This window comes from Rhineura floridana, chromosome 1 (assembly GCF_030035675.1).
Source record: "Rhineura floridana isolate rRhiFlo1 chromosome 1, rRhiFlo1.hap2, whole genome shotgun sequence".
In the NCBI taxonomy this organism is placed as follows: Eukaryota; Metazoa; Chordata; class Lepidosauria; order Squamata; family Rhineuridae; genus Rhineura; species Rhineura floridana.
In genome coordinates this window covers 75,956,142-75,982,449 of record NC_084480.1, presented here as the reverse complement: position 1 = coordinate 75,982,449, position 26,308 = coordinate 75,956,142, and the positions used below count along the sequence as shown (strand labels likewise).

General features: G+C 40.9%; 1 protein-coding gene across 3 annotated transcripts; it reads left to right on the top strand.

Annotated features, from left to right (window-relative positions):
* The first annotated feature begins 184 nt into the window (after window positions 1-184).
* CCDC112 (coiled-coil domain containing 112) lies at window positions 185-25,169 on the top strand. 3 transcript variants are annotated; one of them, XM_061624340.1, is made up of 11 exons: window positions 185-478; window positions 2,360-2,430; window positions 7,243-7,364; window positions 9,135-9,224; window positions 10,399-10,474; window positions 12,098-12,482; window positions 14,505-14,921; window positions 21,291-21,386; window positions 21,756-21,824; window positions 24,617-24,735; window positions 24,811-25,169. In XM_061624340.1, exons 1-11 carry the CDS (start codon window positions 428-430, stop codon window positions 24,839-24,841), a joined length of 1,527 nt encoding a protein of 508 aa, XP_061480324.1. In that variant the 5' UTR covers window positions 185-427; the 3' UTR covers window positions 24,842-25,169. The 3 variants fall into 3 exon arrangements, with proteins under 3 accessions (XP_061480324.1, XP_061480341.1, XP_061480333.1); XM_061624349.1 differs by lacking the exon at window positions 185-478 and adding an exon at window positions 1,368-1,577; XM_061624357.1 differs by lacking the exon at window positions 21,756-21,824 and having other exon boundaries at window positions 200-478.
* Window positions 25,170-26,308: the final 1,139 nt, after the last annotated feature.

The following is a 26,308-nucleotide window of genomic DNA, read 5'->3' as shown; positions in this document are numbered from 1 at the left end:
AGGGACAAAGTGGTAACTGGAGCAGCAGCTCTCCTTCAGTATTCTGCCTGTTGCTGTTAATTGTTTAGGGGAAGGCATCCTGGTCTACAATGCAGCTGTGTTACAATTCTGACAATCCTGAAATTATTAGTTGCGTGGATATGCGACTATTTAAAATATAAATGTTTTTAAATTTTGGTTTAATTGTATTGTTTTGCAGGTTAGATTTATCCATTGCTTTTAATACGTAAGAATAACAGCAACAAAAGAAAAGTGCCACCGAGTTGGGAAACCGCACCTGTACCTTCTATTGTACAGTATGCAACGATCAAGGAGTTAGCCCCGCCCACAGCGTGACGCTTACTGAGTCACCTGCTTTACGTAGCCCATACAGATGGAGAGCGTTATGTGTCGATGACGTAGGCCCGCCTGTTTGTCGGCTTCCAACATGGCTGCCCTGGCAACGGCGGCGCCTGCGGGGGTAACTAGGAACCACCAGGTAAATTCTTTCCCCCAGCGCCTGTCCCGCAACCCCTAAACGATACAGTGCTTAGGGTTGGTTATTCCGTTCTTTGTGGAGTGAATGTGTTTTTATTTTTCGCTGGAGAAGGAAAGAAAGGGGGAGGCTGAGGTTGGACTAGACATTAGTGCCTTTATAGATGTGGGATGAAAACTACCATATTCTTGGAGTACGCGGCGTGTGCCTGAAACTACACAGGCAGAGCAGCATATTCACGCAAATAAAACGCTTCGTAGGCTATAACTGAGAGGCTGGCTGCAGGCCCCTTGATTGGATGCAAGAGGTGGCCTGAAAACCTGATAGATTTTTCTATGGTGACTTGAAAGATAAAATGTAAGAGATTGGATCAAATATTCTATTGGAGCAATGCTTGAATTACGGAAGGAAAGTTAGGGGCCCAGTAAAGAAATGCACCAGACCCCCCATTTCAGCTACATCATGATGCCCCCCCCCCGATTTCCAATAGCACTAGATAAGGGAGCTGCCCGAAAAGCTAAGGGTCCCCTGTCATTCGACCATTGAATTGGTGTGCTACCGGTATAGATCAAGCCCAACTCCAGATTTTGGGAGCCCTGGATAGGTAGCCTTAGGTGTTCCCTCCCAATTTGGCCCCCCTTCGCGGCAGCACTGGAGCCGCTGCTAGTCTCCCTCTTGCATACAAACTGCATTACTCAGGGCTGGACTCACACACATGCACTTGGAGCAGTGTAGCGACGGACGCGGGGGGGTGGGGTGGGTAGAGGAGGGTGCAGGCAAGGCGTCGGCCCCGGTTGGCCCTGCTAGGGTGCATGGCCCCAGGCAAATGCTCCACTATGCCACGTGCTGAGCTGTATCTGGCAGCCTAAAGCTACAGCTGAATGTAGCTACGAGCACACCTCCTTCATTACATATTTACATAACTGGGTCTTTTGCATGGCATTTACCTCTGAGCTTTTCAGTGCAAAACTTCCTGCGTGGGGGACTTCTCCTTTCTTTTCATGGCAGGGAAAGCTCTTGTATTTATATTTCCCTTGTGCACAGAGACCTTGTCATGATGTCAGACACGAACACAATCTTTCTGTGCATCAAAGTCCTCTAGGTACTCTGAATTTTCTATTGCTTTGTTGCCAAATACCATGTTGTTTCGTTATTTGTTATGAGATGTAATTGTTAGAACATTTTAGCATGTTTATGTGGGCATGAGTGGCATCGTGAAAATGAATAACATTTCGGTGAAAGACTATGCTCTGCAGATGAGGGCCTCCTGTAGATAATCATCTTATCAGGAGGTCCGTTCTGCACAACATAGGAACTGGACCTTTAGTGTAGTCGCACCTACTCTTTGGAATTCCCTCCCCTTAATATTAGACAGGTACCATCTCTGTTACCTTTTTGGAGCCTACTGAAGAGCTTTCTCTTTCAACAAGCCTTTTTAAGTAGAGACCTCACCCAGTCTGCATCTGTGTTGGAATTGCTTTTTAAGATGTTTTTAAAGCTTTCAAAAATATGTTTTAAAAGGTGTTTTGTTTTAGTATATTTTAATGTCTGTTTTTATGATGTTTTACAGTGTTTCTAGTGTTTTTGTTTGCTACCCTGGGCTCCTACTGGGGTGAAGGATGGGAAACAATAATGCTAATAATAATAATAATAAAGATGTCTGAAGCTGTAATCCAATACATGGCTACTCAGCTCCTGGGACTTACTCCCCTGGTGTGTAGTGGATTACACCCTAAGTCAGGCATCCATCTTTTAATTTTTTCAGCACTCTTTAAAGAAGAAATAGTGTTTCTGATTAAAAGAATTCTTGCTGTCATGTTTTGTGTAGAATAACAGCTCTTTATCCAGTAATCCAGTAATCCAGGTGTTGTTCATCATTTTTAGAACTGGAAGATGAAAGTTGATCGGTTTAAGAAAGCTGAATTTATAAGAAAAGGGGACAAACTAAAAAACCAGTAAGTTTAGATTTTCTAATGAAGTGTGCTTTTCAAAACAGTAAAGAAATGTTGTTTGAAATAATAAAGCAAAAGTTCTTTTGTTGTTGTCAGATATAATGGGATAGTGCTTTGGAACATGTTTAGATGTAGATGGCTGTAATAACCTTTAAAGTAAGTATAATCATTGTTCAGATTTAAAAAGGAGAGTTCTGGATGCAGTCCAGTCATATGCATGTTTATCCAGAAATAGGTCCCATTGCCTTACACCTTATTAAATGTGCATTGGATTGTAGTTGCTACCTATTAGCAGAGTCCTGTCAACAAAGAAAAAGTTTCTTAGGCTGCAATCCAGTACATGGCTACTCAGAAGTAAGCTCTATTGCGTTCAGTGGGACTTACTCCCAGGTAAGTGTGCATTGCAGTATTAGACTCTTATCCTCATTAAATAAAAACATTTCCATTCAAAATGATCTAGCTTACAAGGAGTAACATTTCTCCATTTTTGTGTGTGTGCTGAATTTCATGGTACAATAGTTACTCCAGGGCCTGCAGGAGGAAGAGACCATCGCCCAAGGGAAGGAGAGGCTGCTGCTCTTGCTGCTGCTGTGCTGCTGCTGCTGCTGCTGCTGCCGCCGTGGGACTACCACCTCCACCACCCTTCCCAGAGGGACTTCTGCCTGGCAGGACCAGGCCCCTGGCCTGTTCCTGATCGGGGCGTGGATGTTTCTGTTGCTGCCGTTGGGCTGTCCTGGAATGCGAGACTGAAGTGCTGCTGCTGCCTCTTCTGAGGTGTATGCCACCGTTGCTGCTGTCATTATCACCAGGTTGGGGGTCATTGCTGTCCATCGTTCTTGGGCCCCATTACATCAGCTACTACGGATTATCGGCTGCTGAAGCTCCTCGGATGCTGCTGTGTTGTCTGAATGTATGAGTGGGTTGTATGAGTGAGTGTGTGATTGTGTGTATATGCCATGAGTTTTATTATTTATTTTATTTTTATTATGTGCTTGGGCGAGAGGACAGTGTTGTGGGAGGGAGGACCAAAGGGGGCCCCTATTAGTGTAGTGACGGGTAATGGGAGGTATGGCGCTGTGAGTAGGACATGCCAGTTAAGGGGAACTCGCCCCAGACAACTGGTGGCTGTGACGTGTTCCGGTCCTCCTCACACCCACAGGATTGCTGGTAGTTCTATCAGCCAACCCTCGGATCTCCAGTTGCTGCTTTTTAATGCCAGATCGGTAAATAATAAAACCTCCCTCATCCATGACCTAATTGTGGATGAGGTGGCCGATCTGGCATGTATTACCGAGACCTGGGTGAGCGATCTGGGAGGTATTAATCTCTCCCAGTTGTGCCCACCTGGGTATTCGGTTCAGCATCTGGGTAGATCCGAGGGTCGGGGAGGGGGAATCGCTGTGGTCTATAGAAGTTCCATCCCTCTTGTTAGGCACCCTATCCAGATGGCTAATGGTCTAGAGCGTCTGCACATAACGTTGGGTCAGCGAGACAGACTGGAAATTCTGTTGGTGTACCGTCCACCCTGCTGCCCAACAGCCTCCCTAACTGAGCTGACAGAGGTGGTCTCGGATCTATTGTTGCGTTCCCCCAAACTTTTGGTATTGGGGGATCTCAACATTCATGCTGAGGCCGCTTTATCTGGAGCAGCTCAGGACTTCATGACCTCCATGACAGCCATGGGGCTGTCTCAATTTGTTACTGGCCCTACGCATGTGTTGGGGCACACTCTGGACTTGATTTTTGCCACTGGATTAGGGGATGGTGATCTGAGAGTGAGGGATTTTTCATCTATTCCTTTGTCATGGTCAGATCACCGCCTATTAAGGTTTAGACTCACACTGTTTTCTCCCCTCTGCAAGGGTGGAGGACCAATTAAGATGGTCCGTCCCCGGAGACTAATGAATCCTGAGGGTTTTCTGATGGCTCTAGGGAATTTTCCGGCTGATAGAATTGACGGTCCTGTCGAAACCCTGGCCATGCTGTGGAATACGGAAATGGCCCGGGCAGTTGACACGATCGCCCCGGTGCGCCCTCTCCGTTGCAGAGCTCAATTGGCTCCCTGGTTTACTCCGGAGCTAAGAGTGATGAAGCAAGAAAGGAGACGGCTTGAGTGCAAATGGAGGCGAACTCCCGACGGCTGTAATCATGCACTTGTGAAGCTCTCTACCAAACTCTATGTGAAGGCAGTGAGAGCAGCAAAGAAGCAATACTTTGCTGTCTCTATTCAGTCATCCCTTAACCGCCCAGCGGAACTTTATAAAGTTGTCCGGGGACTTTTACACTCTGGTCCCCAGGACGCAATAACACCATCAATTGCCCGCTGTAATGAGTTTGCGCAACACTTTCGTGATAAGATCATGAACATCCGCCGGGACCTTGACTCCATTATTGTAGCAGTTGATCCTAATGAGGTGTCCAGAGCACAGTCTTGTCCTGTTTTATTGGATGAGTTTCAGTTGGTACAGCTCGAGGATGTGGACAAGGTGCTTGGACAGGTGCGGGCGACCACTTCTGCTCTGGATCCTTGCCCCTCATGGCTAATAAAAGCTAGCAGGAATGGAACAGCCGGCTGGGCCAAGGAGGTGATTAATGCCTCTTTACGAGAGGGAGTGGTCCCACCCTGCCTGAAACAGGCGGTGGTGAGACCGCTGCTAAAAAAATCCTCCTTGGACCCTGATAATTTGGACAACTATAGGCCAGTAGCAAATGTCCCATTCCTGGGCAAGGTTCTAGAGCGTGTGGTCGCTCGCCAACTCCAGGCTCTCTTGGATGAAACTGATTATCTAGACCCATTTCAATCGGGCTTTCGGCCGGGGTTTGGTACAGAAACGGCCTTGGTCGCCCTGTATGATGACCTCTGTCGGGAGAAAGACAGAGGGAGTGTAACTCTGTTGGTTCTCCTTGATCTCTCAGCGGCGTTTGATACCATCGACCATGGTATCCTTCTGGAGCGACTTACGGATTTAGGAGTGGGAGGCACTGCTTGGCGGTGGCTCTGCTCCTATCTCGGGAATCGTCTCCAGAAGGTGATGCTGGGGGAACATTACTCGAGTCCCTGGGTACTCCAATATGGGGTCCCGCAGGGTTCAGTTCTGTCCCCCATGCTTTTTAATATCTATATGAAGCCGCTGGGTGAGGTCATCAGGAGTTTTGGAGTGCGTTTCCAGCAATATGCTGATGATACGCAGCTCTACTTCTCCTTTTCATATTCGTCAGGTGAGGCTGTTGATGTACTAGACCGCTGCCTGGCCGCGATAATGGGCTGGATGAGAGCTAATAAACTGAAACTCAATCCTAACAAGACTGAGATGCTGTTGGTGGGAGGACCCTCTGCCCAGATGGTTGACGTTCGACCTGTCCTAGATGGGGTTACACTCCCCCTAAAGGAACAGGTACGTAGTTTGGGGGTCTTATTAGATCCGCTCCTGTCACTTGAGGCTCAGGTAGCCTTGGTGGCACGGAATGCATTCTACCAGCTCCGGCTGGTAGCCCAACTACGACCCTATCTGAGCAAGGAGCATCTTGCCTCAGTTATCCATGCTATGGTAACCTCTAGATTGGACTACTGTAATGCACTCTACGTGGGGCTACCTATGAAGACGGTTCGGAAACTTCAGCTGGTGCAAAATGCTGCGGCCAGAGTTCTCACTGGGACAAAGAAATTTGACCATATAACACCTGTCCTGGCGCAGCTGCACTGGCTACCGATATGTTTCCGGGCCAGATTCAAAGTGTTGGTTCTTACCTATAAAGCCCTAAACGGCATTGGACCGCAATACCTGATGGAGCGCCTCTCTCGCTATGTACCTACCCGTTCACTACGCTCGACGTCGAAGGCCCTTCTCCGGGTCCCAACCCATAAAGAGGCCCGGAGATCAACAACTAGATCTAGGGCCTTCTCGGTGGTGGCCCCCGAACTATGGAATGCCCTCCCAGACGAGATACGCCTGGAGCCTTCTCTGTTATCTTTTCGGCGCCAGGTAAAAGCTTACCTTTTCGCCCAGGCTTTTTAAATTTTGTAAATTTTTAAATATTTTAATTTAACATTCTAAACTTAATATGATCTTAATTTATAAATCTCAATGGCAATTTTATTAATGTTTTATAATTGTACTATATATATATATTTTTTCCACACTTGCTCATATTTTAATTGTGATTTTATTTGTTGTACACCGCCCTGAGAGCTTTCTGCTATAGGGCGGTCTAGAAATGTAATTAAATAAATAAATAAATAAATACTCCATGCCCCTAATATTTGGGCTTTTGCAATGTGAGGCCCTTATGAAATTTGTTTGTTTTGTACTATTTGTTTATTCTGAATTAAAATTCTCACAGGGATTATTATGACTACTCTGAAGAGTATTGGCTTCACGGTATTTACATGTTTTATCCTGCAGGGCACTCACTTGAGGGCATTTTAATCAGGAAAACAGGGCAGGACAGTGGTGCAAAATTCTACTCTTAAGGGTTTATTTTAATTCATTTTTTTAAAAAAGTGGACAATCTTAATCATAGATTTTCTGCTCATGTCTGGTTTGTCCTTTTATGTTATTCTGAAAATAATGTGGTTTGATTCATTTTTTCCTTATTACTGGAATCACAGGTTTGATCTATGGACTAATTAAAAGCATTTATTATTTTTGCTTTGCTTGGATGAATGCTTTTTAATTGAAAATATGAATAGTGAATTTTTAATATGTATTGCAAGGAGGGTTACCTGGTCAACACTTTTTTGATCCCAGATTTAATTGATATTAAACATTCTGTGATTTGTCAAATATGTGTTTTAAAACCAAACTTTTTTCCCAGACTTCTGAACATTGAAAAGGATAAAAACATCCTTCTCTTCAACAAGAAGAGTGACTTTAGGACAGAATATAGCATACTGGAAGAACTGGAGCAGAAACTGACTAAGAACCGGAAGGCAGAAAGTAAAATATTGATTTTGTTATTTATCTTTATTCGTCTACCACTTTGATGATAACTGAAAAGGTTTCCTGCTGCATTATATGTCCCACAAACTACAAAACAGACTCTGTGTTTTCATACTAAGGGTAGCTGTGCTGGTCCATAAGAAAAAATCCATGTTAGGGCAATACGTTTATTGGGCCAAACAAAATGTCACAAAATAGCCTGCCAGCTTTTGACTTCTCCAGAATTCTTAATCATATTAGATGGTAAGCAAAACAAAGGGTGGGGTAGGGTGGGGTGGGGTGGGGAGAAAAAAGTTGGCTGGTGGTAAAAGTTGAAATGACTTTTCATCTCATTAGAGACTTAAGGTGGGACTTTGAAGAAGATAGCAGATATGCAGATGAGGCTCTGTAGCAGTTGAGGTGTTCTTTATATTTATACTAATATATTAAATAGAATAAATAAAAATAAAAAAATTAAATCTATATTTTCAGTGTGTATAAAATATTTTTGCCAAAGTTTAAAAGAATAAATTCTCTTCCTTTTTAAAAACGGACCTGTGAGCACTTTACAGTATCAAAATATCCAAATGCAGCACACAGTACTTTCCTAAGATAATATTTTGAAAGCAAATTAGATGTCATGGGTGATTAACTAGAGGTAAACATGATATAGTCCAGGATCCCAACCCAGTGTAAATAGCGGTTCCATACACACATTAGGGTTCTTAACTCTCCCTTCAAATGGAAGTGTCCTGAAAAGCTGCCTGCTGAGGTTGGGGGTCCTCCAAACTGGCACCCTATAAAGGATTTTTTTGTCTCTTCCTGCTGTGAGTCTTCAATCTTTTCAGATCCAGGATCCACCTTTAACCCAAACATGCATTTTGGGACCCATTTCTTAATTTATTGCCATATATTTGTATGGTATAATGCTGCTCTTGTGACCCACCTTAGATGTGGTTGTGACCCCATAGTGGGTCCTGACTCTTGATCCACAATCATAGACCAGTGAATTAGAGGAAGTAGCTTGTGCTCACATACTCACAGAGGTGTTGTAGGATGTTCTCATGCACAGTTAAACACTATGATTATGTAAAAGTTGTTGGTACGAATTGAGAATTTACTAATAAGTACGTTTAACAGAAGACTGCATGCTTACTTTCGAGTAAGCTTGCTGAATTGGGGGAACATTTCAGTAAATGTGCATAAAATTGGGCTGTGTGATAGATTAAATTATGTCCATTCATCAGAAGCTGTTCTATTTCCTGCATATTTTGGATGTATGAAATTGTATACTTACACCCAGATCCTAAAAGACTGGAGGGGTGGACGCCTCGCTTACACAGCAATTGTGCATGTTTACTTGGAAGTAACTCTTGCAACATTCAGTGGGCCTTTTTCTTAGTTCATAGGATTGCGGCTTTATCTGGAGCTGTATTGAACACAGAAGGACTTCTGTGTAAACATGTATCGGAGTGGGCTGCATTATGAAGAGGAACTGAGATTATCAATGATAACAGAGCTTGGAAAAGTTACTTTTTTGAACTACAGCTCCCATCAGCCTAATCCGGTGGCCATGTTGCCTAGGGTTGATGGGAGTTGTAGTTCAAAAAAGTAACTTTTCCAAGCTCTGGATATAGTAATATGGGAAAGAGGATGAAACGTATTCAAAGTGATTGCATCAGACATCAGAGGGGCATATGAAAAGCTATTAAAAAGTAACAACTCTTAAAAATGTAATGAAGATGTTTTAAAATGAAAGTGTAACCTTATTTTTGTTGTTTTCCATAGAAGCTAAAATCCAGCAAAAACTGGACAAAATTCATAATAACGTTAAAGGAGTTCAGCGACAGTTAAAATTTGTGAAGCCAACCCCAGAATGTAAGTCTTTTACTAATTGTTTTGCTAGTAAAACAAAATCCCTATAATTTGCTTGGATAATTATGTAGCAGACTGACTCTTTCTCTTTGTTTTACCTCTTGTAATTTCCCTAGCATATCAATCTGAAAGAACTTTCATAATGTACTTGGTTGATCTTGGGTGAAACTAATCAGAGTTGCGGCCCATTTTCCAAAGTCTGCAATCCTGTGCACACATAATTATAGAGTACTAAGGCTGCAATCCAATACATGTCTACTTGGAAGTAAGCTGTATTGGGTTCAATGGGACTTAATCCTACTGGATGTCTGTACTGGATTGTAGCCTAAATCTAATTGAAGTCAATGAGACGCTGCTGAGGAAACGTGCAAGATCATACTGAAGGTCTTCACGGGCTGAAACTGATAAAAGCAGGAAATTCTTCAGTAAAAGTTTCTAATTGGTATTCCAGTTTAGCTGTGATGGATGACTTATTTCTTTTTTTGGGTCAAGCTCAAATGTTTTAGACTTTGTATTATCAAAGGACTTTCTTTAGATGATTATATAGCTCTTTTTGAGATGAACTCTATAGAAGGATATTACAAACTGTATGGGATGTTTGCATAAGCAGAAATTTCCTGGTTTTCTCTAATTTCCCTTTTCTTTAAACTGAGTTATTTTACAATGGATTACTATTTCTGCAGTATCTGATATGAACAATGCTTCTCTATTTTAATATGTAAACATATTAAATACCTGATGGAACGCCTCTCCCGATACGAACCCACCCATACACTACGTTCAAGATCAAAGGCCCTCCTCCGGGTGCCTACTCCAAGGGAAGCTCGGAGGGTGGCAACAAGGGAGACGGCCTTCTCAGTGGTGGCCCCCAAATTATGGAATGATGTTCCTGACGAGGTACACCTGGCGCCAACACTGTTATATTTTCGGTGCCAGGTCAAGACTTTCCTCTTCTCCCAGGCATTTTAGCATGTGTTTTTAAATTGTTTTTATATTGTTTTGAATTTTAAAATTGTGTTTTAAATTGTTTTTAAAATATGTTTTTTAAATTGTGTATTGTTTTAATGTTTTTGATTGCTGTAAACTGCCCAGAGAGCTTCGGCTATGGGGTGGTATACAAGTGCAATAAATAAATACATAAATAAATAAATAACATAATTTCCCCTCTATTTTGTAGTTGTTGAAAGACTCAGAGAAATGATGGAAGAAGTTGAAATGGCAATAAACACTTTTAAAGAAGAACAGCGGCAAATGTATTTTATTTTTATTTAAAGCATTTATATCCTAACTTTCTTTGACAGAACTCGGCTAATAGCAAAATTAAATCAATATAACAACAATAAAAACAAAACACTAAAAAGCAGGATAAAATACAAAAGCAGCTACTAAAATCAGTTTAACTAAAACAGCTCAAAAATACTTCAGCTTAAACAGTTTAAGACCCAAAATCAATGAAAAGGAAGGTTTTTGTAATTAAAAAGTTTTATATTGGTTTTTGCAAGCCATTTCAAAAGGGGCAAGATGTGCCTGTTTTGGGAGGGTGTTCTAGAGTCTGGGTACCACCATCAAGAAAGCCCTGTTCTCTGGTATGTTACATGCTCTGGTTCTAAACCTGATTGTTGTTAGAAGAGCCTTCTCCAACTTGGTGCCCTTCAGATATCCTGGACTACAGCTCCCATCAGCCCTAGTCAGTGTGGCTAGTGGTCAAGTATTATGAGAGTTGTAGTCAAAAACATCTGGAGGGTACCAGGCTGGAAAAAGCTACACTAAAATATAGGAGTTTTTATGTCTTGCAATAATACTTTCCCCATTATAAACTTGTCTCTGAATGTTGATTTTACATCAAAATAGTAAAACTAAGGGGGAAATCAACATTCAAAAGAGACAAATTTATATGCTTAATTTTTAAAAAAGTTTTAATCTGTGTAAGAAAGCTGTGCATTTAGTCATACGAATTGGTCTAACGTTTGTATTAGTACTATATGATATCAGATTACATTTTCAAAAGGATTCTCTTTTCTTTTCCTACCTTAATGGTTTAGCAAAGGAAAAGATTAGATCTCTTTTGCAGAACTAGCATAGTGGCTAACAATGCAATCCTATGCATGTCTTCTCAGTTGTAAGTTCCATCGCGTTCAATGGTGCTTACTCCTGGGAGAGTGGGTATAGAACTCCAGCCCAAGAGTATGAATCAGGAAATCTTTGGTGCTCATTTGTAATCTCTGCCATGATTGTGGAAGATGGCTATAATAAAGATTACTGAAATGTGTATAAATACTTTTATTACTGTTTGTTTATCCTTTGTTTCCATTCTTAATGTTTTTAGACTACAATCCTACGTGCACTTACCTAGGAGTCAGTCCCTCTGAACTCAAGTAGGATTTACTTCTGAGTAAACATGGATAGGATTGCATTGTGGGTAATTTAAAAGGTAAACCTTGTTGATTCCTGAATTTCAAGAATGTATGCACCCCACATCTACATAAAGAGACAGCATATATGACCTTTAAAAAAGTTGTACATGCAGTTGACGATATCCTTCGATAGCCTTTCATACTGTCTGAAAACTTACTATTCCACATGTTTGCAGCCATTCTCAGGCTCCAAAGACCTGTGTTGAAACCATCCAAAACGGGTGGCATCCCCAGAGGGTTTTTTGACTTTGATCAGCTTACCCTCATCCTGCATCAAAAACTGCTTTGGGAAATGTTCTCTGTTTCAAACATCTATTGCCAAGCAGTATAGAGGGTACTGTTCATGAAACACAAGTCCAGAACTACTCACGTAGTTCTTTTGATTCCTGTTATTGTCCTTAGGATTGTTGGATAATGATTTTGCTAATAGTCAATGGTTTATTAGTTACATTTTTATTTAAGATATGAGGAGCTTATGAGAGAGGAGAAGACAGCTACAAATGAGGTTAACACCTTGGAGAAAAAAATTGAGCTGTGGGCACTAAGTACTTCAGCAAGAGGAAGAATTTTCAAACAAGGAATACTTCTGGTGGATAAGGAGACACAAAATCACCTGCCTTACGAAGTACTAGAGTTTGAAAGTTTCCTTCAACAGACAGGTGGAAGGCAAGGAGGTTGGGATGAATATGATCATCAGGTCTTTTTAAAATTGTGGACAAAGCATAAAGGAAAACCATCGTACATAGATGAAGTCCTTGATCATCTTCCTGACAGAACAAGGAAGGATATTCAGCAGCATGAGAAATGGCATCAAGAATTTCTAATTTTAGAGGCACAAAAAAAGGAGGTAAGAGAATTTTGCTAATCTGTGTTCGCAGTTTTAAGGTGTGTGTCAGAAATGATGCAGACAGCTCCTTCATCTCTAGTTCTCTTTGATGCAATGACTTTTTACCCCTTTTTTCTAGTAAGCAAGACATGCTGCCTTTTCAGTATTCAGTAGGTGGTGGTGCCCTATCATTTTCCTAGGGAGAACATGTTGCTATGCCCTTGAAAGGAGAGTGTCTTTAACTGGATTTTGTATGGGACCATACTCTTCCCACCTTGCCAGCTTTATTGTCCTGTGCTTCATCTTTGTACTGACAGGGATCACAGCTTCCCAGCCTTCCAAACACTTACTTAGCTGATAATTACTTCTCTAATCACTAGCTGTATTGGTCCTAACATGGACCTGGAGTTTGTCTCTACTGATGTTTAGCCGCAGGTGAGACTCATTCTCTGCTCCCATACACAATTGTGGCTGCCAAATATAGGTTGGCTATGAGGCTCCATATCCATCTGTATCCTATGGGGCCACTGAGTCTCAGCCTGGTGTAGCTGCTGTTCCTGCTCTTGCTGCAGCAGCTGCCTTTTACCACTCTTTCCTCTGCCCTCTCTTGCCTATTGTAGGGGCGGCTGAGGTAGCTGCTGTTACTGTGGTTGCTGCTAGTATATTCTCTGGCTCCTTTTGACTCCCCCTCTGCTGTGGGGCCCCTCTCCATGACTACCATCACTCTTTCTGTTCTCTCTTGGACACAGCTTCTCAACCCCTTTTCTAGAGATTGAGTGCCCTTCACCGCCATATCCCCCTCATTTATGTGTGAACCAGCCAAAGCAGGGAGGTTCCACATGGCCTTAGTGGCCACTGCACTTTACCTCATTCTTAATTTTTTAAATAAAAATCTTTGTAAAAATAGCTTTTTAAAGAGCTTGACTATTCTGTCAGTCAAAACATTTCTTTAAAAAACTGAAGTACTTAAAAATGTTGTTTAATCAAAGGATTACATGCACAGTTTTTTTAATAAGAAAACCATTCTATACATTACGTTCTTCTTTACAAGGCTTCTTTACAAGGTAGCTGTTTACCTGTGGGGAACAGTTTAGTGTACAAGTGTGGCAATTTTCACCATGTTAGCACATACCTTTTTATTTTAAATTTTGCGCTGGCAAGTATAATCTGAAATCTTTTAAACTGCAGTGCAACATGTCTAAGCAGAGTAGTTGGGAATAAGTGTGGAACTACTCATTCTGCCTGAAGCTTGTGTTTTGAAAGTCCAACCACTGCTTTACCTATGCAAATTGGAGCCAGAAGGGAATAATTTGCCATAGAGAAGCTTTAGGCAGGTAGATGAAGCTTCCCTTTCCCACAACATGCGTCTTGATGTGAGCTGATGGGAAACCAGCTGATGCATGTAGATATATGTGTGGGGGTGGAAGAACTGGCAACTAAGGAAAGGATTAAATGCCTCCTCACACCCACAACTCTCTGGAAATTATAACTTCATGGCCCAGATTTGTATAGGAGAAGCAATTACTAGACTTCAAAGAAGTTGGAACAGAACCTATATTTTTCCTTAAGTTAAACAGCAAATGCATGATTCAATGCCAATTACATCATTGCAAACCTGTTTAAATCAAGAAGACGACAACAACAGTGAAATGGGTTATGGAAGTGCCTGCGAAGTGGCAAGGCCAGTTAGTAAATATTGCTGACATTAGATGTGGAGGACACAGTGCTGCTAAGTAGAATATCCAAACAAAACCTCACAAGTCCAGAACTTACACCAGGTGTGGGAGACCAACTCCAAGGGCCAGGGATGATGGGATCTGTAGTTCAGCAACATCTGGAGGAACAAAGGTTCCCCACACATGACGTATACCTACTTTTTCACTGTACTTAAGACTTGAAAAATATCCAGATTGCTAGGTGTTTGGGTTCCTAATAGTGGGTAAGGATTTTGAAATATTTTCTTCATCTTTTAAAGCCCTCAGAAGAGTAAAACTGGTATGACAATACATGAAATACTGATTTTTAAAAATTGTTATCCTTTAGTCCATTCAAAAATGGAAGATAAAAAAGAAACAAGAAAGAGAGAAAATTTTAGCCCAAAAGGAGAGACCAGAAAAAGTGCTCACTACAGTTATACTGCAGCATGAGAAAGCTCAGAAGGAAAAAGCTGAAGAGAAAAGGAAAAAACGACTGGAAGAGCTTGATGCATGGAAAAGACAAAAAGCAATAGAATATGCAATGAAACAGGCTGCACAGCTACAAGAAGAGGAGGAGAAGAAGAAGAAAAAGCAGAGAGAACATCAGAGACAGTTTCAGATAAAGTTGATGTTGGAAGACTATACTAGGCAGAAAAAAGAGGAAGAAGAGCGTTTGAGATTTGAAAAGGAAAAAAGGGAGGAAGCTGAAAGGGAAGAGAAGAAAAGAACTGCTGCAGAAGAAATTCTTAAGTTCCAAGAGCGAGTGAGTAGTCACATTAGTCTCTTCCTTCTCTTCATAGTTTATCTGTATGCCACCTTTCTGTGGTAATCTATGCTCAAGGTGGCTCACAACATGAAGAAAGTTACATAATTCACTGTTACAAAACAAAATTCAAATAGTCAAGTTAAAAGTTAAATATACAATAAGTTGAAACGATACTATTATAATTCATAATAAGGTCCACCTATAAAATACAAAAGCATAATCCCAATAACAGCAAAAATAACTGATTAGCAGAATTAAATTTCAGCCCAAACAGAAGCCTGTAAACAACATCCCACAGTCAAAATGGTCTCTGGCATCTCCAGGTAAGTAGCGGCTTTTATAGCTGCTGCAGTCAGTCAGGGCCCCACCCTCCTGGGCCAGGTGGAAAGAGGCCAGCAAGCGAGAGGGATTTTCAGCATTCGTAGTCAAGACAGTATCTGGCAATCAAGGTGGTCTCTGGTATCTTCAGGTAGTGGCAGCTTTTACTGCTTATGTCAGATTACTCTATTGTGTAGCATGACAGAACAAGGATACCAAGCTACATGATATCAAAATACATGAGAAGTTTCTTGGTTATACATGTGTTTTTGTACATTGGTATTTAACTTCTAACTATCTGTGGTCTGGTGACAGTTACTTTCTGGGGAAAAATTGTATATTGCAACTAAGAATAAAAGACCCCCTTGCTGATTGTTATGTGCCTTCAAGTCGATTACAACTTACTGCGACCCTATGAATCAGTGACCTCCGAGAGCATCTGTCATGAACCACCCTGCTCACATCTTGTAAGTTCAGGTGTGTGGCTTCCATTATGAAATCAATCCATCTCGTTTGGCCTTCCTCTTTTTCTACTTCCTTCTTTTCCCCCCAGCATTATTGTCTTTTCTAGTGAATCATGTCTTCTTATTATGTGTCCAAAGTATGATAACCTCAGTTTCATCATTTTAGCTTCTAGTGACAATTCTGGTTTAATTTGTTGTAACACCCAAGTATTTGTCTTTTTCATAGCCCATGGTATGCGCACAGCTCTCCTCCAACACCACATTTCAAATGAGTTGATTTTTCTCTTACCCGCTTTTTTCACTGTCCAAGTTTCACATCCATACATAGATTTCGGGAATACCATGGTCTGAATGATCCTGACTTTAGTGTTCAGTGATACATCTTTGCATTTGAGGACCTTTTCTAGTTCTCTCACAGCTGCCCTCCCCAGTCCTAGCCTCCTTCTGATTTCTTGACTATTGTCTCCATTTTGGTTAACGACTGTGCCGAAGTATTGATAATCCTTGACAAGTTCAGTGTCCTCATTGTCAACTGTAAAGTTACATAAATCTTCTGTTGTCATTACTTTAGTCTTTATGATGTTCAACTATAGTCCTGCTTTTGTGCTTTCCTCTTTAACTTTCATCAGCATTCGTTTCAAATCATTACTGGTTTCTGCTAGTAGTATGGTATCGTCTGCATATCTTAAATTATTGATATTTCTTCCTCCAGTTTTCACACCTCCTTCATCTTGGTCCAATTCTGCTTTCCGTATGATATGTTCTGCATATAGATTAAACAAATAGGGTGATAAAATACACCCCTATCTCACACCCTTTCCGATTGGGAACCAGTTGGTTGCTCCATATTCTGTCCTTACAGTAGCCACTTGTCCAGAGTATAGGTTGTGCATCAGGACAATCAGATGCTGTGGCACCCCCATTTCTTTTAAAGCATTCCATAGTTTTTAATGATCTACACAGTCAAAGGCTTTGTTGTAATCTATAAAGCACAGGGTGATTTTCTTCTGAAATTCCTTGGTCTGTTTCATTATCCAACATATAACAATAAACTGAGTCTGAATCCTAGCAAGACAGAGGCTCTGTGGGTTGGTGGCTCCCGAGTTCAGATAATTGGTCAGTTGCCTGCTTTGGATGGGGTTGTACTCCCTCTGAAAGAGCAGGTCTGTAGTCTGGGGGTGCTCCTGGATCCATCTTTGTCGCTAGAGGCCCAGGTGACCTCTGTGGCTAAGAGTGCCTTTTACTAGCTTTGGCTGATAAGACAGCTACGGCTGTTTCTGGACTGGGATAGCCTGACCACTGTTGTCCGTGCACTGGTAACCTCTAGGCTGGATTACTGTAATGCGCTCTATGTGGGGCTGCCATTGAGGTTGTCTGGAAGCTGCAGCTGGTGCAAAATGCAGCGGCGAGACTGCTCAGTGGGGCAGGGTATCGCCAACATGTCACCCCGCTGCTGAAAGAATTGCACTGGCTGCCCATTTGCTACTGGGCCAAATTCAAGGTTATAGTTTTGGTGTACAAAGCTCTATACAGCTCAGGACCAGGATACCTGAAAGACCGTCTTACCCCTTATATACTCAGCCGATCACTGCGCTCTGCAGGTGAGGGCCTCCTGCAGATCCCATCTTATCAGGAGGTTCATTCTGTACAATATAGGACCTTTAGTGTGGCGGCACACCCCGTGGGATTTCCTCCCCTTAAATATTAGGCAGGCGCCATCTCTGCTATCTTTTCGGCGCCTTTTGAAGACTTTCCTCTTCAAAAAAGCCTTTTCAATTGAGACCTATCCCAGTCTGCGCCTGTGTTAGAATTGCTTTTAATATGTCTTTTAATATCTTTAACCCTTTTTTAAAATTAAAGATGTTTTTAAAGTTTTTTTAAATGTTCTTAACGTTGTTTTGATTTAATGTATTTTAAGTTCTTTTTATGATGTTTTAAAGTGTTTTTAGTGTTTCTGTTTGCCGCCCTGGGCTCCTGCTGGAAGGGAAAAAAGGTAAATGTGTCCTCGCACTTATAGTGCGAGTCGTTTCCGACTCTTAGGGTGACGTCTTGTGACGTTTACTAGGCAGACCGTATATATGGGGTGGGATTGCCAGTTCTTTCCCTGGCCTTTCTTTACCCCCCAGCATATGCCGGGTACTCATTTTACCGACCACAGATGGATGGAAGACTGAGTGGACCTCGACCCTTTTTACCGGAGATTCGACTTCCTCCTTCCGTTGGAATCGAACTTCGGCTGTGGGCAGAGCTTTGGCTGCGTTACCGCCACTTACCACTCTGCGCCACAGAAGGAAGGAAGGGGTATATATAAAATAATAACAATAATATGTTTGTGATATGATCTCTAGTGCCTCTTCCCTTTCTAAATCCAGCTTGGACATCTGGCATTTCTCACTCCATATATGGTAAGAGCCTTTGTTGTAGAATCTTGAATTACTTTACTTGCATGGGATATTAAGGCAATAGTTTGATAATTACTGCATTCCCTGGGATCCCCTTTCTTTGGAATTGGGGTATATATTGAACGCTTCCAGTCTGTCGGCCATTGTTCAGTTTTCCATATTTGTTGACAAATTTTTGTCAAAATTTGGACAGATTCAGTCTCAGTAGCTTGTAGCAACTCTATTGGTATGCCATCTGTTCCTTGTGATTTGTTTCTTCCAAGTAGTTTAAGAGCAGCTTTCACCTCACATTCTAAAATTTCTGGGTCTTCCTCATACGGTTGCTCCATGAATGAATCTGTCATCCTTGCATCTCTTTCATAGAGTTCTTCAGTGTATTGCTTCCATCTTCCTTTTATTTCATCTCGGTCAGTCAGTGTGTTCCCCTGTTGATTATTCAACATCCCTACTCTTGGTTTAAATTTCCCTTTCATTTCTCTAATCTTTTGGAATAGGGCTCTTGTTCTTCCTTTTTTGTTGTCCTCTTCTATTTCTATACCATAACTATTGTAATAATTCTCTTTATCCCTACGTACTAGTCGCTGTATTGTTGCATTTAGGGTTCTGACCGTGTCTATCTCTTCTTGCTTTTGCTTTTCTTCTCTCTAACCCTTTTAAGAGTTCCTTCAGTCATCCATTGAGGTCTTTCTCTCTTTTTAACTAGAGGTATTGTCTTCTTGCATTTTTCCCTGATAATGTCTCTGACTTCATATTTCTTCTGGTTCTCTGTCAATTAAGTTTAACGCCTCAAATCTGTTCCTTATTTGATCTTTATATTCTTCTGGAATGTTATTTAAATTGTATTTTGGCATTCTGATTGCTTTGTTCTTCTTCTTTAGCTTTACTCTGATTTTCAATATTACCAGTTCATGATCTGTACCGCAGTCTGCTGCTTGTCTTGTTTTCGCAGGAATATGGAACTTCTCCATCTTCTGCTACCATTATATAATCAATTTGATTCCTTCATTGACCATTTGGTGATGTCCATGTGTACAGTCATCTCTTTGGTTGTTCAAAAAATGTGTTTGCAAGAAACAAATGCATTTATTTGTAGATAAACAAAATACATTTGTATTTAACTTCTACTGTCTGTGGTCTGGTGACAATTATCTTCTGGGAAGTAAAATTGTCTATTGCAACTAGGAACAAAGGACCCCCTTGCTTACTAGTACAAATTTACATATATATATTTGCCCAGGTGAGGTAAGAATTGGATTAAGATGGGACAAATCTTTGTGTGTTCAGTTACCCTATCATGTTGGAAGCAGTACATGGAGCTTGCTTGTCTCCTCATCTTCTCCTAGAAATGAGAAAGGACCAGCTACATGTGCTGTTCTAAAGAATACATCCTCTATCTTGAAGGCTGCATCCTGGGTTCTTCCTTCACTCCCCTGGCAATATTTCTGAAGTGGGCAGGGAGAGAGGCAGTAGGTGAGACAAATAATTCCAGCTGCAGTCTACAGGGCAGATACTCCCCAGTTATCTAGACTGACACTTTCCCTCCTAGGAGAGGGAGATGGACAGAAGGAAATGCAAATATACCAAGGCAAGTTTGTGCTCTCCTTTGGTTTCTTTTTGTTACGAATAACTCAAGTACTCTGCTTGACCTCTGCTATAGAAAAACTGAGTCTCTGTGCTGGAATGCACCTGTATTTTTGGTTTTGATATTCTGGGCAACAGGACTTCGATTTTCCTTGGAGCCTTCAGTCACGTTCTTAGTGCCACTTCTGCGGTATAGCTAGATAGTAATTTGGGACCCTTTTTTTTTTTATTTACAACCCACACTTCTGTTGACTCTGTTGTGGAATGTCTCACCTTCTTCTGCAGTCCCTCCTGTGTTTATGCTGTACAAATCAGAGACAGATGAAAGCACTGGCAGACTGCTCTCTTCTCCTCCCCCCCCCATACTAAATTGGAGAAAGAGAGACTGAGGTCCATTTTCCTTCCCAGAAAAAAAGCCTTTAGCTCTAGGAACAAGTAAGGAAACAGCCAGCATTATTTATTCTATTTTATGTCTGAAATGCGTTCCCCATGCTTCAAACAATTGGCATGTCTTGGGAAGCTAACAGAACAGTAAAAAGTTCAAATATTTTTGTCTGGGGTGAGTAAGAATTGTCAGGTGAGACAAATATGCGTCTTCTACTTGCTGCTGATTTGTTGGCTGAGACTGGCCCCTCCTCCCCTAATTAAGGCAATTAGAACTAACTGTCCAGCAGGAGAGGAAGAAAAAGTGAACTGTCATCATTGCCATCTCTTCTAATAGCCTGTTTTACTTTCTTAATGATAGGATCTTATTGATCTAATTAATGTAAGCGATTCTGAGAGCCTTGTTAATTGAAGAGGGTATACAAATATTTTAGGTAAAGAGACATTACAAAAGCAAAAATAAAACAAATGGTGTAAGATAAGACTTACAGCAGCTTAAAATAATTAAAAACCTTTAAAAGTTGGAAATGTTTAAAAGACTGGAAAAATAAAAGGTTCCCTTCCTAGTGCTAAAATGGTAACAAAGTTGGTGCCAGGCAAGCCTACCTGGGGAAAGACCTTTCCACAGGTTGAGTTTCATCACCAAAAAGAATATCTCCCTTGTTGCAACCTGCCTTACTTCCAAAGCCTGTGACATCTAGAGAAATTTCTGAGGTTGATCTCATAATGCAGGCAGATTGATACAGAGAAATAAGTCAAGCAGATACCAGAGTCCTAAGCCATGCAAATATTTAAAGATAAGCACCAGCACTTTGAGTTAAGTCTGAAAGTGAACATTGAGCCAATGAGATTGTGGAGAAAGCATAGTGTTTAATAGCAGCTGATCTTCTTGGCTTTTCCTTGTCTTCTAGGACTTGGGGAGGGACGTTTGTGTGCATGTAAATAACTGCTTGTGTTCTGTGGGGAATAGCGTAAGAGTGGGAAGGCTCAGGCAAGTGAATGAAGGGGTGGGTGAACTCCCATCCCTGAAGTCTTTATGTACTAAGATTCACTGAAGAACGAGAGGTGGAACAAATTAGTTTCTCTGGCTATTTTGTGCAAAGCCCTTGTTGAATATTACTCTCAGAAAATTTTAAACACTGTAGCATAAGAAGTTTATTTGTTTTATATAAGAATTATTATTCCTAAAGATATTTCTTTCATTGCATTTTATTCAGGATCTGTATAAATTCGAGCTTAAGATTCAAGAAAAACAGGCAAAAGAAGATGAAAAGATAGAAAAAGAAAAAAGATTGTCTAAGTTGAGAGAAAAGGTAATACATTAATTTGCCAAACAGTTCCATCCTGTACGTGTTTCTCAGCAGTGTCCCACTAAGTTATTATCACATAAGTATGCTTAAGATTTGCTGAATTAACTTTTAAAATTAAATAGGATATTTTCCAGTAGCTGTCATTTTAAAGAAGAGTGAGCACAATCCTAAGTGGGGTATGTGTGGGGAGATACTGGGGCCTCTTGGGGGAATGGAGGAGCTTTAGATTCTGTGGATTTAAGACTGCCTCTACCCTGCCCTGGAACACCCCATTTGAGACCAGTCCATACTAATCCTTCCAGCCAGTGGATTTGAGAGCTAGGATTGTTTTGCTCATCTGCCTAAACAATATTTCCCTGGTGTTTCTAAAAGGAAAACGGACCTTCTGCTGAATTTGATCATGGCACACCGGTTGATAGTTGCAAAACATTGCAAGCTGTTGTGAGTGGCAATGGAATTCACTTGTTGGTGCTGGTTCAATCTCATTTCACTTGTTGGTGCTGGTTCAATCTCATTTTGCCAAGCTAGCAGGTGGTTCTGTTCTGGGTGTTTTTTTTGCCATTATCTTCTGCTTTTACCAGTCCAATTTTTTTCTGGTGAAAAATAATGTTGCTGTTAATTTTATTTATTTATTTATTTATTTATTAAATTTATATACCGCCCGACTAGCAATAGCTCTCTGGGCGGTGAACATAACATTATTGTTAATGTTCTTTTTACCAGTGTTTTCCTTCTTTATTTATATGCCATGTATAGAAACAAGAAAACCATAAATAAGAAGAATATTAATGCCCGATATATAGAGTTAGGGGGCTGAAAACAGGAGCAAAGGGAATGGGAGGGATGCTGAATCAATAATTGTCTCTAGTTCTTTTGGTCGTGGTTTGCTCAAGTTGGCCCCTGCTTGCGCCACACCAGATTCTGTGGCTGCCTCTTGTCCACCTGCCCCCTCCTTCACTCCCTCCTGGGATCCTGCTTTAGTCAAGTGGAAGGGAGAGTGACACACACAGAGAGAAGCCATGTGTGGAAGGTGTGGCATAGGAGAAAGTGAAGCAAGCAGAAGGAGGTACTTGACATTGATAACAATACCATTGTGAATATTGTTATACCGTAGAGCCCTGCTTTACAGTGGTTAGCTTTACGGCGCTTCGCTAATGCGGCAGCCTCAATTAGACTAAAGCCCCACTCATATGGTGCTTGTTCCGCTTTTACGGCGGTTTTTGGGTGTCACGCACCATTCTATTCAATGAGTTCCACTTTTTAGCGGTTTTTGCTTTTCGGTGGGGGTCTGGAACATAACCCGCCATATAAGTGGGGCCCTACTGTATTTGGTGCTTTTTTGAAAAAATCTGGTGTCAGGAAAGGCCACAGAAGCTCGCAGTACACAAAATTGGTCTGCAAAGATAATGAACGTGCTGACTATAGGGAAGTCTAGTGCCAAATTTGAAGTTAGCAAAATTCTCCCCATCTCTAGTTGTGAGTGTATGAAAGGCTAAGGAAAATTTGGGATATTTCAATACTATTTTAATTAATACTTTGTGTAAAGTAGAGGGAAGAAGAATTTTTAATTCAGAATTTGTCTCCTTTTGTTTTGGAACTCTGTCACCCAAATAATGATGTAGTTACATTATCTCAGTTTAGATTTACTAGTTATTTGTCTTTTTACAAATTAAATAGAAATATTAAAGACAACAAAGAAATTAGAGTGTGTTTAAGTACTTGCTGTCATCAGCTTTTTCTATCTGAAGAAGACCTCAAAATATGTGCAGAATGATCTGCTTTTTGTGAAACCTGCTAGAGTTCAATGTTGTCTTATTTGCACAAGGGTGTTACCCACTTGCTGCTGATTTTGATTTGAAGGGACAATTTTTCTTTATCAGAATGGCTTCTTGTAGCCTAAAATAACTTTATAGTGCTTTTAAAAATCAAGAAATAACTTGCAATTTACAGTGCAATCCTAACAGTGTCTACTTAAAAGTAAGTCCTATTGAATTTAGTGGATCTTACTAACAGGTAGCTTGGGGTTAGGACTAAAGCCTTATACTGTGTTTTAAAAGCAGTATATTAGATAGGTTGTTTTTAATGGATGGGTGTGGAGGTTTTACTATCGATGGGGGGGTGCCTCAAAAGGCTGCATTCTGTTGGGATAATACTTTGGGGACTGCATGCCAGTGGTGGGTTTGACCAGGCCAAAAGTGGGTATGGGCACCCCACACTCTCACAGATACACACATACCATCCCGCTCCATCAATTAACACTTAACACACAAGCACACCCCCAATCACTTATCATCCATTTTCTCTCACACACTTTCCTTACTGCAATTTGTGTGGTGGTGGGATGTCCCACTGACTCCAGCTGGAGTTCCTGCTTCTTCACCCTTGTTCAAATTGCTGCTGCTGAAGGCTAACTTGGATCAGGACCCAGATATAGAGGGCCATAACACTTTGCCCACCACTGGGATCTTGATCTGTATTGGACCCTCCATACCTGCAGTTTGCATTTCTGAAAAAGTATCCATTGAAATGAATGGATCCCTTTTTTGTAATGCAGTTGCAGTCATTGGTGGCCAGATCTGGATTGGGAACCTGGTGTAGGTGGTAGAAATTTAAAGCTTTGTCTCCCACCGTTGCCTCACTCTAAATCAGGCTCCTCACACCTTTTCAAATTTTCATTGCCAAAAAAGGACCCATTCATTTCAAGTAATTGCTATAGATGTTACTACTATCAAAAAATTAGCAGTAAATAAAAAGAAAAAGCTTTATGTTCTGTATTTCAAAATATCTGAAAATGTGTGTGATCTGTAACAAAACATTGGACTGTGTGCTGTCCTCATATCAAGAGTGCTCCTGCCCAAAGTTGCAGCTAGCTATTTCCTTTAAGTAGGGCATTCCAACTGCACCTTCTGTTCCCACCCACCCCCACTAATGCTTAGCAGTCTGTGACTATTGAGCATGCTCAGTGTTTTGCAGAAAAGTGGGGATTGTCTTCTTAGATTGTTTCCTGAAAACAATGTGGTTCTGCTAAATATACTGATTCCTCCTTGGTTCCATTTCTGTAGGCACCTACATTAACTTTTTGTTTTAATGAAGCAACTTCACAAAATGAGTCCAAGGCAAAGAAATTGATTGTGTTTTGGCTTCTAGAATCCTTAGGCGCTTGGCATGCATCATAGTAGTTACTGTTTGCAGTTGCCTTCTAAGCTGATTTTTTAAGTTTGCATTGTGAACAGGTTGAAATTAATGTAACCCGAGACCCATGTAGGCTGCACAGGCCAACAAAAGTTTGGGAAGAACGGACAAAAGAAATTGGACCAGCAGGTTCAGGACCACTTCTGCATATTCCACACAGGTAAGGAAATGAAAAGATATTTGTATGTTTTAATCTAATTCATCATATAATTTTTATCCCTGCTTATTTTTATAGGGCTGTCCCAAGCTGGCGACAAGGACTGTAGTTGGATTTCTGCTAGAAAATACATAAATGCATGTATAAAGTGCCTGGTTATTTTTATTATTATAGTTTTGTAAGACTTTGTTATAAGATAAAGGATGTTCATTTTATACTGAGTATGAAGTTATAAAATTTGCATTTATGTCATGTTAAATAAAAGATCAAATATGCATCTTTATTTGGTTACTGCAAAACGTTCTGGCAAAGTGTATAAGAAGGCAATAAGGCAGATGTATTTTCTTCACCTTTTCCTGGAATCTGAATGTAACAATTTAGGCATATGACTAGAAATGAATGCACTGCTTTTCATAATAAAGTTCTTTACATTCTCATTTCTTCTTTAGTTTGGTTGTTGAGTTAATAGTCAAATTTGTCTCAGTTTATTTTTTAATATACGTTTATATTCTGTCTTTCTTCTATCATGGAGCCCGAAGCATGTGGTTCTCAGGCAATTACCTATCCAGGCACTGACCAGACCCAGGCCTGCTTAGCTTCACCAAGATGGTGGCCTCATGTTCCTTGAGATCATGTCCTGCAAAAGGGTGATAGATATATCTGTTATTCAGAACCAATGTTTTCAGTATGCGAGGTGGACATTCCTAATGGAGTAGTATGCAGTTACTGACAAAGAGGCTACCCCCTGGCTATCCCCCTGCAAACCAAATTGTGACTATAATGTGTGTTTTAACCCAAGAGACCAAGTGTAGTATTGTCACTTCTTCCATATGTCAGTCTGTGCTATGTAGGTAGGTTTCTTGTGAAGAACCATTCATCATACTATCTCACACCTAAATTCTGAAGTGAAACAATTACAAGATGGATGGGAGCATAATATAAGCTGTTCAAAACAGCATTTAAAATCTTTTTTTTAAAAAATGACACTCTTTAAATTGTTTTGGAATACATGTAAGAAACCACAATTTGAGGCAAGATATCCTCACAGAGGCTTCAGAGATCTTTAATTCCTCAGTCATTTTAACAAGTGTTTAAAGCTTCTTTCTGTATCTGATGACTGGACAGTGGCCAATATAACAACTTTTAAAAAAGGAAATATGGGAAGCTACAGGCAAAGCACTGTTCAAAACAGAATTACCAAGTATAAGAACAAGTCTAGTTGTAACAGAACCAGCATGGCTTCTGCAAGAGTAAGGGTTCATCTACAAGGTGGTTTACTGTGTGTTGGTGCTACTCCCATCTCCTTTAAATTTGCATGGTTCACATGACATTACCAGCAAACAGAACCTATCACGCAGTTTTCCCCTGTAAATCCATACTGACCCAATCCATTAATAATACGAAAAGGGGAGGAAAAAAGTCTCCACTCCATTTCTCTGGTGCTTGCAGATGCTTTGCTCCCATGCTTTTAGGTGGGTGTGTCAGTTGTTCTCCTGTCCACGCTTACTGTCTCTTCCTCCTTTCATTTTGTTTCCTGTGGGCTGGCAAGCAACTTCTAGGTGCTCTCCTCCATTAT

Excerpts from the sequence above, each read along its gene's own strand:
- CCDC112 (XM_061624340.1), top strand. The coding sequence starts at position 428 with ATGGCTGCCCTGGCAACGGCGGCGCCTGCGGGGGTAACTAGGAACCAC. Across the intron at positions 14,922-21,290 it reads TTCTTAAGTTCCAAGAGCGA|GATCTGTATAAATTCGAGCT; the intron begins GTGAGTAGTCAC and ends CATTTTATTCAG. Across the intron at positions 21,387-21,755 it reads TGTCTAAGTTGAGAGAAAAG|GAAAACGGACCTTCTGCTGA; the intron begins GTAATACATTAA and ends TGTTTCTAAAAG.